Consider the following 13560-nt stretch of genomic DNA (forward strand, 5'->3'; position numbering starts at 1 on the left):
TTAAAGCACAACCCCCGGCAATTTTATCGTTTTTAGATTAATTGGATTAGGGTTAGAACTTGTGGCATGTTTTATTGCTTGCTGTACATTTTAGAGATTCTTTACTACTTTGTATCCTGGTGAAGCAACAGAAAGTAAGGAAATTGCAATGTGGAAACAAACTATACAAGACATATCAGTAGTTCTATGCCCTTACCCACTCTAATAGCAAAACTGCTTTTGCCACAGTCTGTTTCCCTATTGTCTATTTTATTCTCACATTGGGCTCTATTCACAAAGTGGTATTGACCAATTTAGTAAATGTGGTAAAATACCACTCAGTGTTTTTCAAAAATTTTGGGCATTCATTAAAAAACACTTCTAAAATACCGCATGTGGTAGTTTTACAAAATATGTGGTATTTATCTAATGAAACCATGCAGTATTTTTTCTCATGCTATATCCAGTGGGATGGATACAGTGGAGAAGGATTAGAACCCCTGTAAGTTTGTATTGCCGATAAAGAGGTAAAATGATTTAAACATTAGAAATATGGCAACTCCTCCTTTGCGGTCCTTGCAGTATGCTGCAAGAACCGCAAAGGAGGAGTTGCCATATTTCTATGGTTTGATTTGGATGGGTGTCCCAATAGTTTTGGCAATATAGTGTATGCACTATATTGCCAAAAGTATTGGGACACCCCTCCAAATCATTGCATTCAGGTGTTACAATCACCTCATGGTCTCAGGTGTAAAATCAAGCACCTGGGCATGCAGACTGCTTCTACAAACATTTGTAAAAGAATAAGTCACTCTCAGGAGCTCAGTAAATTCAAGCTTGGTACCGTGATATGTTGCCACCTGTGCAATAAGTCCATCCGTGAAATTTCCTTGCTACTAAATATTTCACAGTCAACTTTTAGTGGTATTCTAACAAAGTAGGAGAAACTGGGAACAACAGCAACTCAGCCTTGAAATGGTAGGCCATGTAAAATGACAGAGCGGGGTCAGCGCATGCTGAAGTGCACAGTGTGAGGAAGTTGCGAACTGTCTGCAGAGTCAATAGCTAAAGACCTCCAAACTTCATGTGGCCTTCATATTAGTGCAACAACAGTGTGTAGAGAGCTTCATGGACTGGGTTTGCATGGCTGAGCAGCTGCATCCAAGCCCTACATCAACAAGTGCAATGCAAAGCGTCAGATGCAGTGGTGTATAGCACGCTGACATTGGACTCTAGAGCAGTGGAGACATGTTCTCTGGAGTGATGAATCATGCTTCCCTGTCTGGCAATCTGATGGACATGTCTGAGTTTGTTGGTTGCCAGGAGAATGGTACTTGCCTGACTACAATGTGCCATGTGTAAAGTTTGGTGGAGGGGGGATTATGGTGTGGGGTTGTTTTTTAGGGGTTGGGCTTGGCCCCTTAGTTCCAGTGAAGGGAACTCTTAAGACATCAGCATACCAAGACATTTTGGACAATTTCATGCTCCCAACATTTTTGGGAACAGTTTGCAGATGGCCCTTTCCTGTTCCAACATGACTTTGATGAGTGAATTTGGGGTGGAGGAACTTGACTGGCCTGCACAGACTCCTGACCTCAACATGTTAGAACATCTTTGGGATGAATTAGAGTGGAGACTGCGAGCCAGGCCTTCTCATCCTACAAAAGTGCTTGACTTCACAAATGCACTGCTGGAAGAATGGTCAAACATTCCCATAAATATATTCCTAAACCTTGTGAACAGCCTTCCCAGAAGAATTGAAGCGGTTATAGCTGCAAAGGGTGGGCCAACTCAATATTGAACCTTATGGACTAAGACTGGGATCCCATTAAAGTTCATGTGCATATAAAGGCAGGCGTCCTAATACTTTTGGCAATATAGTGTATGTATTAATACAAAGGAAAAAGATGACTGGAATACAAGTCAAAGGGAAGCTGCTTTTATAAAACACATGTGGGGTGTGATGGGAGTCACTTTGAGTGGGGGACCCATGGAACACAGCTCACTTTGGAGGGGTGGGGAGACCCCTGTCTCAGCTCCCCATATCCCTATTATGTGTAAGTCACCCTGTGCCTGTTAGGGGTACAGGGTGAAATGTCCTAATATTGGGGTGGGGGTTGTTCATTGTTTAATGCCATGTGGTTGCATGCCATTGTTCTATTGTGTGTCTTGCTTGGGAGCAAACTACAATGGGATGTATGTGTTTGTGTATTGGCTTGGTGGGGGGTGTCTGCTGATGTGTCTCTTGTTGCTAGATGTGGTTTGCCCTGCCCTGTGTCATTATGCAGGGAGGGGGGAATTGTTCCCTTGAATGTATATATCTTGTATCTGTGTTAAAATAAAGCAGTCTATTTCCTGGTTTTCCTTCCAAGACTGGTGTCGTCTAGTCTTGTATGGTCAGCGGTGGTATCCGTGGTGGGTGTTCAGACAGGGAAGGGGTAGTCTAACAGAAATACCCAAGTGCAGTCGGGGTCCGGTTCCGTTACATAGGGTATGAAAAACAACAAAAAACAAGTCAAATTAAGTAAATGCAAATATATTTATAAATGTCAAATATTTAATGCAAATCACATACATATTTAAATACCCTTTTTTCACCAATACAAAATATAATGTTGACTTTTTTATTAGTGGAAGAAGGGAATTTATATATGTGTGTTTGGCACTATTTTCATTCAGTATTTGACATTTAGAAAAATATTATCTATTTACTTAAAGTATACCTAAGAAAAAACTTTTTTTTTAGTTTTGGATAGTGTGGAGAGAACACCTAGTAGGTTTTTATTGCTGTCTGTCCGTATTGTGGAGATTCTATTTGTCCTGTTTACCATTATCATTGGAAGTGAAATGAAAAAGAAAATCCTAAATTGTGGGTTATCCCCAGAAAAGTACATCCTCTAATGGGGACACAGATGGTAAAAAAAAATGAAAGGGGTTATAACCCTCCATTACTCTATCCAAAATAAAAAATAAAGTATTTCCTTTAGTTAAACTTTCAAGCAGCATTTCTCAACCTTTTCCACATAGAGGAACTCTTGAAATATTTTTTCCAGCCAAACCCTTGCTAAAAATGACTATATGTACAACTCATGATACATTAGTGTGATGGTCAGTGGGAAGACTTATCCTTGCACTTGTGGTCTCTTGGAAGAATTACCCCCTTATAGATAGCTAAAAAGATCAATGATATCAGTGAGAACTTGTCAGTGGGAAGATATCTCTAAAAATAATTGTGAAAAAGTAAGGTATCCCCACTACATATATGACATATGTTATAACAAGGGATTAGACTATTGTGATATGCATGTGGATTGTATAGTGATTGGCGTGATTGGGAGATTTTTTGCAGCAAATGATGTATATGCTTGGATATACACAAAAAAGTCTCCAAAAATCTGGCGAAATGACAGGAGAAAATAAGTATACAACATGTAATAGGGTGGATTTACTAAAGGCACATCGATTGAGCACTTTGCAAGTGAAGAGCTTAGTAAATGAGGAGGAGCTTTGTTGGCTTTCATCATCCAATCATGTGCAAGCAAAAATGCAGTTTTTTTTTTTTTTTGCATGTGATCAGGTATTGTTTGTAAATGGAAGCTTTACCTCATGTACTAAGCTCTGGAGCAACTTACAAATTGACCGTCTATTTTCCTTAAAGTAGAACTATAGGCAATTTTTTTGTTTATTTTGGATAGAGTTAGGAAGGGTTATAACCCCTGTCAGTTTTTTTTTATTGCCATCTGTGTCCCATTGGAAGATGTTACTTTTCTAAGAACAACCCAAAATGTTGTATTTTCTTTTACTTTCACTTTCAATGATAATGGTGAACAAGAAAAATAGAGAGGGTGAATCTAATAGGGGCACAGACAATAATAAAAACCTTATATAATCCACCTCCACTCAATCCAAACAAAAAAAGTTTTTCCTTTGGTAAATCAACCCCAATGATTTCCATATTTAGGTTTCTACGCATTACTGTTGAGAGAACTGATCCAAAAAGGCAAAAACTACTGCATGCTTCTACCACTACTTAATTACTGCATGCATTTAATTATTTATTTCATTTTGTGAACTGAGTTCAATGCCTTTTCATGCGGTATTTAATAAGTGTCTTGAGTGTTTTGCTATAAATACTGCCACAAAATGGTATAGTGAATTGACAGTTTCAGGATCCCATGCGATGTTTAGGCAAAATGTTCCCAGACAAGTAAATACCACATTCAATCTGCTTCTGTCATGGAGCCCATTGTCTTAAAAAAACAAACAGAACCAATGGGGGTTCAGTCCAATATAAAACTCCTAACTCATTTTGCTGTTTCCAAGACTGTAATAATACTGCCATTTATTTCAGGGCAGTCAAAAGGGTAACAAACTAAATAATAAAAAACTATTTCTAAGTGATATTGAATTATTCCATCAAACTAATACTGATCAGAGATATACATCATCTTAGGTAAAATCCAACTACAGAGGTTGTGTGTGGGTGTATTATTGAAATATATAATCTTATCATTGAGATATAGTTTTCAAAGCTACATGCCAAATTAAATATAGAATGAAAAATAACCTTTTTTACATTTAAACATTTGGCATAAAAAAAAGTTTTGTTCTTAAAATATTCCTAAATAAAAGGATGTTTAAATAACAACTTTTTATATAATGAAAGAACCTAAAAAAATGCTTCTGAAAATTTTACCAAACACGAAAGGAAAATATAGATGAAAACAATAACTAGCTTGACTTAAAGCAATTTTTTTTTTCTGGAACATTGAGTTTTTAGCTTTTGTTCCTACCTGGAATTACTGAATATCACGTAAAAGTACAAAACATTAAAAGCTTTAATGGCTATTCTGTTGGTATCAAAGATCATTGTATCCTTCACATTGCATTTAGGCTAAAATCACAAAATTCTAACTGTGGGTTTTTGTTGGGAAAAATCAACAGAGGCAGTGAGTAATTGGGAACATAGGGGCAGTAAGCAGTGGGTCACCAACTTAAAAAACTGCAGGTAAAAGCATGTAAAAATCAAATAATTAAAATGCTTATTTGCAGTGCTTTCCTTTCCATTAATCATGTTTATTTACTTGCAATGAGCCTTGTACTTTCTAGAAAAACTGATTAGCACAAAAACCTCCTTCACCATCATAGCCCCACCATTTTCTGGGAATGTCTAATATTCTTTCTCCTGGCAGGTCCTCCACCACTTATCTTCCTATAAAAGCTTTTATTTAGCTGCTGGGGATGGGGGGGGGGGGGGGGGAAGGAATACTATAGAGTTTAACTTAACAGCTCTAAGTCTGTTGGGACTTCTGGCATTACGTCTAAGATGGAACTGCCCAAAAGTGGTCTTAATGATTTTTAATTATGGGAAGATTGCTGTTAAAACAAATGGTCTCGTGAGTCTCTTTAAAAGTAGGACATATTTGTGTCTCACCATTTCTGGCATAGAGAACCTTTTAGATTTAAACTGTGCATAGTATGACTTCATTATACCATTGAGCAATAATTTCGGGGACGAGAAACCATCAATACTTTTTGTGAAAAAAAAATGCAATTAAAAAGAGTTGGGCTGTTCATATCTGCAAATTCAGTTGTGTTTGTGGAATAATGTAGGACGTATAAACAATTTTACTGGTTGCTTTTAGAGCTTCAAGATCCCCTTTATGGGTTAGGGAACTTATTTAAGATGTTAAAAGGGAAATCTCTCCCTTATCAGCGGGCAGTGGCATTAAAGTGGATCTGGTATCAGATGTGTTTCATGTTAAACTGAATGTGGTGTGTTAAGCAATATGTAAGTGTAAAGCCCAGGCGACATAAACCTAAAATTGGCCAATTCAGCAGGAAGTGGCTTTTTTTCAGTACATGAACATTGGCTGACTTCTGTCCAACAGCCATGCTGGGAAACCAGCATTTGATCAATGCTTTCAGCCAATGGCTGCAAGTGCTGATCATTCTATTCTGGCAGGGAGGGAGGGGTCCCCCTGTCAGAATACAACTTTGTGTTGATGCAGGGATCTTTTTTTTTTGTTCAACCCACTGGTTGAATGAAAAAAACTACCTATTTATACCCAGCTTAACACTTACGGACAGGTTTTATCTCACACAGAGATCCCTGTACCCCCTGGCACATTTTCCATCTGCTTTTCACTCTATAAGAGGGGAACCATCTTCAATCTTTAAGATGCTGGGATGACAAAGTGACTCTCAGCCTCTCACTGTGTAACTTGCTGCAAACATACAATGTTGGAGTCTGATCAAAAGGCAGAAATGTTTCTTCCTATCTGCAACAGAATGATGACAGCATTTCATCCTAGAAAAACCACCTCCTTTGAATTAAAGAATTATTTTTTTACCTGGTACACAGACTTATAAAATGACTGACAATCCATCTTGCATACCATTCCTACAACTACATTATTTTATATAAAAACTTAAGCCTAGGTTTTGTGTTCTTGGAAATACACCCTCATTTGAAGTTTTCAGCCGACAGTAGGTTTAAGTCCGTTGTTGGCCGACTTCTCAGAACAGGTCCAGACTCTTAAGAGATCCCGACTTTAAGGCTCCGTTCACACCCATGCAGTTTGCTTTTTGTCTGTTTTGCAGTGCTTTTTGCAGTTCATTTTGCGTTTTTCTACATGTGTTTTTGACACATTTTTTTATGTGTTTTTACCACGTTTTGTTCAGCTCTTCTTTTTTTGTTAAAGTGGAATTTTTTTTGTAGCTGGGCAGAATAAAAATGCAAAACACAAAATGTGGTAAAACCGTGGCAAAAACGCACTACCATGCATTTCAGCAGTTTCTCCATTGAACTCTATTGTAGCAAAAATGCTGCTTTTTGCTTTTAAAAAAGTCCCTGACCCTTTCCAAAAATGCAGTAGCACAAAAAAGCATGAATGTGAACATGTTTCATAGAAAACCATATTAAATGGACTGTAGTGCGTTTCTGCAAAAAGCACTAAAAAATGCACTGGTGTGAACGGAGACTATAGTGGTTGTAAAGGCTCAAGGTTTTGTACCTTCATGCAGTCTATGCATGAAGGTAAAAAACCTTCTGTGGATAGCAACTCTCCCAGCCCCTCCTAATACTCACCTGAGCCCCATCGAGATCCAGCAATGTGCATGACAGCCTCGGCCAGGGGCGGACTGACAACTCATGGGGCCCCTGGGCAATAGGGGATCATGGGGCTCACACTCAAAAAAGCCTATGAAAAAGGTACCAGGGGCATCTCATGGGGCCCCCTACTGACCCCGGGCCCTCGGGCAGTGCCCCAGTTTCCAAATGGTTAGTCCGCCCCTGGCCTCGGCTGTTCCGGGTCTCTGCCTCCTCATTGGCTGAGATAGTAAGTGGGAGCCATTGATTCCCACTCCTGTCAATCACAGTCAGCCAATGAGGAGAAAAAGGGGGCAGGGCCAAACCACAGCTCAGTGTGTGAATGGACACATGGAGTAGTGGGTGCCCTCACAGCAAAATGCTACCTGACAGAAAGGAGGTACCAGGAGAGCCTGCGGGGGACCCGAGAAGAGGAGGATCCAGGCTGCTCTGTGCAAAACCACTGCACACAGCAGGTAAGTGTATACGTATTTGTTATTTTTAAAAGAATTTACCTTTCTATTGCTTTAAAGTCAGGATCCACCCAGATGACTGGGCAGGTAGCTGGCTCAGCCTCTTAGCAACACACCCGCGTCCCAGCTGAGTGAGGGCTGGAGGGGCAGACAAGAGAGCTCTCTGCTCACTGCAGACTGATCGATCAGCAGGCTTTGATCACTAAGTGCTCAGTCTTAGAAGCAGCAGGGGACAAATGCACCATCAGACCAATGCTACATTCACCTAAGTGAGTATAACTGTTTATTTTTTTTTCTAATCCCACACTCCCCTTTTAATGAAAGATAATTTTCATATTAATATAACTGCAGGTCGTCATCATTATTTTGCTTTCCTAGACTCAAACAAACCTTAAGAACGTAATTCTTTTAGCTGAAGGTAAATTTTCAATGTACATCTGATGATATGCTCATACAGAATATTTGTAGCAATAACTTCTCTGCCTAATCAATAAAAATGAAAAGGAAATGGCTTAACACTTTAAACCTATCTGATCACAATCCTTGCAGCTGCAAGATTTCAGCAACTGTGGCAAAATAATTCAGCTTGCCTAACACAAATGAATCTTTTCATGGGCACCTCTACTCTGGGTGTTGCAGTAAATTGACAATTTAATTGGAATTTGAATAGATTCCTCCAAGCGTGTGGGACTTGGGTAAGAAAACTAAATACCACTCCTTGGGACTGATGTGAATATTCTCTAGCACACCAAATCATATTTTGCTAGGGCATAAACAATGGAGTCTAATAGGGCAGGACACAAAGATTTGTCAGATAATCCTGGATTTCATCAGAACTGCAACAATCAATTGAAATTTATGGACTCAAAGACAATTTTAATTTTGATCACAATGCCAACTGCATTGCCTATTATAATAAATAGAAGAAAAAAACAAATATTTTACATGCACAGGCTTCTCAAACATTGTCTTCATTTGAATGTTAATGTTTTGTTTAGAGACATCTGGTGAACAAAAGAAAATCTCTGAAAGGTTAGCTTGTTAAGAAGTTTAATTGATGGAAATGGATGTTTGCTTTATGCATGACAACATTCAGCATTGCTGTGCTCACAAAGGGTTTTCGTTTACCATATTACTATTTTTTTGCCTTGCTCTGCTTTTAAGCAGTGAGAAATGAAATTCTTCAGAGCCCCAATTATCTCCTATTTTTAAGCAAAACAAAAACCTCCATAATGACCATATTATGACTATACTTATATCAAGTAACTTTTATTTTTTCAACTGCATTATACTCTGACCAACTTAATGTGCACATAACTATCTCTGGACGGGGATACTCAGAATAAGATGACAATGTTAAGCCAGTGACTAAAAATTATCCATGTGGTAATTATTACAATGTCTATAAATTATTTTGCACCTGACAGATTTTTTGAGGTGCACGCTGGTCCATAACGCATTAAACGCTTTATCATTTCAAAGGTGGGAAGCAAATTATGAATCTGCTTAAGCTTCTAAGTATCAATCAGGCACACTTTTGCATGTGTCACTGTCACAGCATGTAGCTGTGTAGGGACATGCATTATTGGTGCATATATACCAAGCTTATACTATAACACTGGTTAATAGACCCATCATATAGGTGCTGTAGGTTGTCATTGCATAACTAAATCTACTCATTGGGTTATTGCTTCCAATGATGCATGTCCCTAAAATACCTTTTATATAATAAGAATAGTAGTTATGGACCTCTTTTGGTGACTCCTGCCGACAACGGTTGCTGTTCCACCATAATTCGAGGGCAGCCACCAGGCAAGCAAGCAGTAATCCAATTGCCAGGATGCAGAATACTCCAGCAAAACTGTGCAGCTTTAGTGCTTTGCCATCCGTTTGTGCGTTATTATGACTGTTTAAATCACAGCGTCCCATCCGTGGCCACCATTTCTGTTTCAGAACATCCAAATAACCAGTTTCTTGAAACTCTAGAATTCTAAAAGACAGAAAAAAACATGGTTTCCATAAATGTAGCTAAATGTGTTTTAGGCTCTGGCATAGGTGATGAGTCAAGACTGATAATGTTATTGTCTGTAGATTAGTATCCAGTGCAGCAATGGGAAAAATCCAACTAAATTGTAAGCAAAGTCTCTGAACAGTTAGGCAATTGGATAACCTATTCAGCCTAAATAGTTAACAGGAAATATTTCAGTTATCATCAGGGTTAAAATCTAAATAGTATCATACCAAACCAAAAGTTATTGTTATTTTACATTGTCAATTTATGAGTCAACCTAAACATAATGGGGTTTATTTACTAAAGCTGGAGAGTCCAAAATCAGACTCCCTTCTGCACAGAAACCAATCAGCTTCTAACCTCAGCTTGTTCAATGAAGCTTTGGCAATGAAACCTGGAAGCTGATTGGTTTCTATGCAGAAGGGAGTCTGATTTTGGACTCTCCAGCTTTAGTAAATAAACCCCAATGTGTTTTAATGTGAGTGGGTGCTGGCTAGTTTAAAACTTCTGGTGACCCAAGTTCTGGCTCTCACATCTACTACCACAGAGTCTCTCTTCTCCTTCTGCAGAATTGGAAGCCCAATTTCTCCTACCGCATTATCGGTAATTTACAGTCCAATGCAGGGCTCCCATCTCTTCCCTGGCTATACTTTATAATATATATATATATATATATATATATATATATATATACACCCCACTTTCTAGATGTTTTCAGGATGGTCAGATGATGATGCAAGGAATACTTTTCCCCTTTAGATTTTCTCCAGTGGTGGTTAGTGTTCAATGCTGGTGACAACAGTAAGAACATCTCTGTATATTATTTTATGAAAGCATCATGGTGGTGCTCCTTCAGGGTATCATTCAACTCAGAAGGCTGAGGACATCTAGAGGCAGAAAGCGATTACTGTATGTGTGGTGGGGAGGGGGTGCCAAAGGTGGAGGCTACTAGAGCTGCTTTTTGGGTTTTAATCTCTTGGGGACCCATTTTATTATGTTTAATTTGTTTAACAAATCCAATGTAAAGACTGAAAGCTCTTTGTAATAGGAGAGGATTTTGAAACCCAAGTGGAAAAATCTCGCTACTATAGTCCCCAAGATATCTAAGAAGTAGAAGGATGATCCCAAATGTCAGCATAAATTCAGAAGCGATACCAGTTACAGGCACCTCTTAAAAGAGAAGTCTGATCAAAGCTTTTTTTTCACATTCTTCCCTTCAGGGTCACAGAAGTGCACTTACGTTTGCTGCTGGCTGATGTCACAGAGCCGATCCAAACTCTTGAAGAATCCTGACAATAATGTTGGGATTCACCCACATGCCTAAGCAGCAGTTGGCTCAGCCTTTCAGCATGCCACTGAGAGCCTGAGACAGCTGCTCCTGCCCTCTCCCTCCCTGTACTCCAGTGGATGCTAGAGGGGTCAGGCAGAGAGCGGTGACTGATCAGCAGTCATGTGATTGCTCAGTTCTCAGACTTAGAACCATCGGACGATGATGCTGCAGCCATATAGCTGAATATGTACCGTATATACTCGAGTATAAGCCGAGTTTTTCAGCACATTTTTTGTGCTGAAAAACGGCCCCCTCGGCTTATACTCGAGTCAACATCTGCAGATAGTGGGGCGCGAGGCTCCGTCAAGGGGGGCGCGTACAGGGGTGGGCAGAGGGCTGCTGTCTCTTACCTGGCTCCCGATGATCCATCCAGGAAGCGCTGCTCCTTCCGTCACTCCGGCCACTCCCTCACTCCTGCCGCTCGGCCCCGCCTCCTCACCGGTGATTGGCCACCAGAACTGTAGCTCAGGAAAGGTACACAGGCGGCCAATCACGGGCGAGGAGGAGGAGCTGAGCGACCCGTGAAAATCGAGTGAGGGAAAAGCCGGTAAGTGTGCAGTGCAGAGGTGCTGCTGCAACCACATATGCTGGCTGCAGCAGCACCATACTGCAACAGGGGTCAGCAAGTGTCATTGGTGTCAGTGGGAGGAATAGTGCCGCATCATTGGTGTCACTGATACTAATGATGGGGCATTATTCATCCCACTGACACCAATGATGGGGCACTATTCCTCCCACTGACACCAACGATGGGGCACTATTCCTCCCACTGACACCAATCATGGGGCACTATTCCTCCCACTGACACCAATGATGGGGCACTATTCCTCCCACTGATACCAATGATGGGGCACTATTCCTCCCACTGATACCAATGATGGGGCACTATTCCTCCCACTGACACCAATGATGGGGCATTATTCCTCCCACTGACACCAATGATGGGGCATTATTCCTCCCACTGACACCAACGATGGGGCACTATTCCTCCCAGTGATACCAATGATGGGGCACTATTCCTCCCAGTGATACCAATGATGGGGCACTATTCCTCCCACTGACACCAATGATGGGGCACTATTCCTCCCACTGACACCAATGATGGGGCACTATTCCTCCCACTGATACTAATGATGGGGCACTATTCCTCCCACTGACACCAATGATGGGGCACTATTCCTCCCACTGACACCAATGATGGGGCACTATTCCTCCCACTGACACCAACGATGGGGCACTATTCCTGCCACTGATACCAATGATGGGGCACTATTCCTCCCACTGATACCAATGATGGGGCACTATTCCTCCCACTGATACCAATGATGGGGCACTATTCCTTCCACTAATACCAATGATGGGGCACTATTCCTCCCACTGACACCAACGATGGGGCACTATTCCTGCCACTGATACCAATGATGGGGCACTATTCCTCCCACTGATACCAATGATGGGGCACTATTCCTCCCACTGACACCAATGATGGGGCACTATTCCTCCCACTGACACCAATTTTTTACATTGACTAGTAGGTGCCTCATTTCCCACCCTCAGCTTATACTCGAGTCAATAGTTTTTCCCAGTTTTTTGTGGTAAAATTAGGTACCTCGGCTTATATTCGGGTCGGCTTATACTCGAGTATATACGGTATGTTTGTTAATTTGCTTCCCACACTTCTCTTTTAAGAGTAAACGTGTACAACATGTAGTTTTTAAAAATAGACAAAATATTAATATCTACCCAGTTCTTTAACCATCAGTATATACTAGCTCTGACCCTGTGTCTGGACTAGCATGTGAAAAATGTTCATATTTGACCTTCTTTTAAGCTTGAACAACTTCTCTGCTAGACACTACTTGCCTCTACTATACTAGATCTGTATTTGACATTTCAATGCCATTTTTAATAAGCATGATCTTGTGTCATCTCACTTGCTTAGGAAAAAAGTCATGAAGTACTTTTACAGAAAAAAGGTGTTAACAAGAGGACAAAGAAAACAGCAGTTAATGAAAATAAGAAAAGGAAAATTGAGAAAGCAAACAATAATTGTCTAATTCTTTTCTAAAATGACCATGAAATTAACTATGCTTAAAAAAAGACCATGTCTAATTTTAAGACATTATTTTTTGCAGTAGTACCACAGTAAGTCCATTTTATACACACACAATATAAGTCACAGAATTCAGCGATGGTTCAGCATTTTCATGACAGTATAACATTTAAGGAGGAGAAAAAACTGCTTAGATACACTCCTGTAAGAGCTTGTGATGGATCACATCTGGAAAGTTGCGGACAAATGTTGAGAAGAAGAAGACGAGGAACTAAATTCTAAAGATCTTGAAATAATTTTAACACAAGATAGATTTAACATTTTGGAAAAACACAGTTACATAGTTAATGAGGTTAAAATAAACACTCACATCCATCAGACTCAGCTTTTGCCTAAAAAATGTAGAGTATATTATAGTATTATAAATCAATCGAGTAAATGCTGGCTATACACAGCATAATTTGATTGTACAACCATTTTGCAATCTCCTTTAAATCTGCCTACAACTGTCATACAAGAATCTACTTAAACACGGCTATTAATTAAAATGCAACAGGTAAGTCTTTGAATTACAACTAAAGTCTTGTGGTGTTCCAGTTATATCAGCATTGCAATCTCTCAGTA

The 13560-nt window shown here is 39.9% G+C and overlaps 1 protein-coding gene across 5 annotated transcripts in view; it reads right to left on the reverse strand.

Annotated features, from left to right (window-relative positions):
• Positions 1-13560, reverse strand: part of GRID1 (glutamate ionotropic receptor delta type subunit 1) — a 1483898-nt gene that overhangs the window by 37028 nt on the left and 1433310 nt on the right. For 3 of the 5 annotated variants that reach the window (XR_016312597.1, XM_089676482.1, XM_089676481.1), the window contains exon 15: positions 9261-9532. Coding sequence is in view for 4 of the 5 variants with exons in the window: in XM_089676482.1 (XP_089532608.1) it covers positions 9261-9532 (272 nt within the window). In the remaining variant the exon portion in view is untranslated. The remainder of the gene's footprint in view (positions 1-9260; positions 9533-13560) is intronic. The other 2 variants (XM_089676479.1, XM_089676480.1) reach the window with 1 other exon arrangement.

Source organism: Staurois parvus, unplaced genomic scaffold (genome assembly GCF_062004578.1).
Source record: "Staurois parvus isolate SC_StPar_1 unplaced genomic scaffold, SC_StPar_1.0 ptg000170l, whole genome shotgun sequence".
Taxonomy (NCBI): domain Eukaryota; kingdom Metazoa; phylum Chordata; class Amphibia; order Anura; family Ranidae; genus Staurois; species Staurois parvus.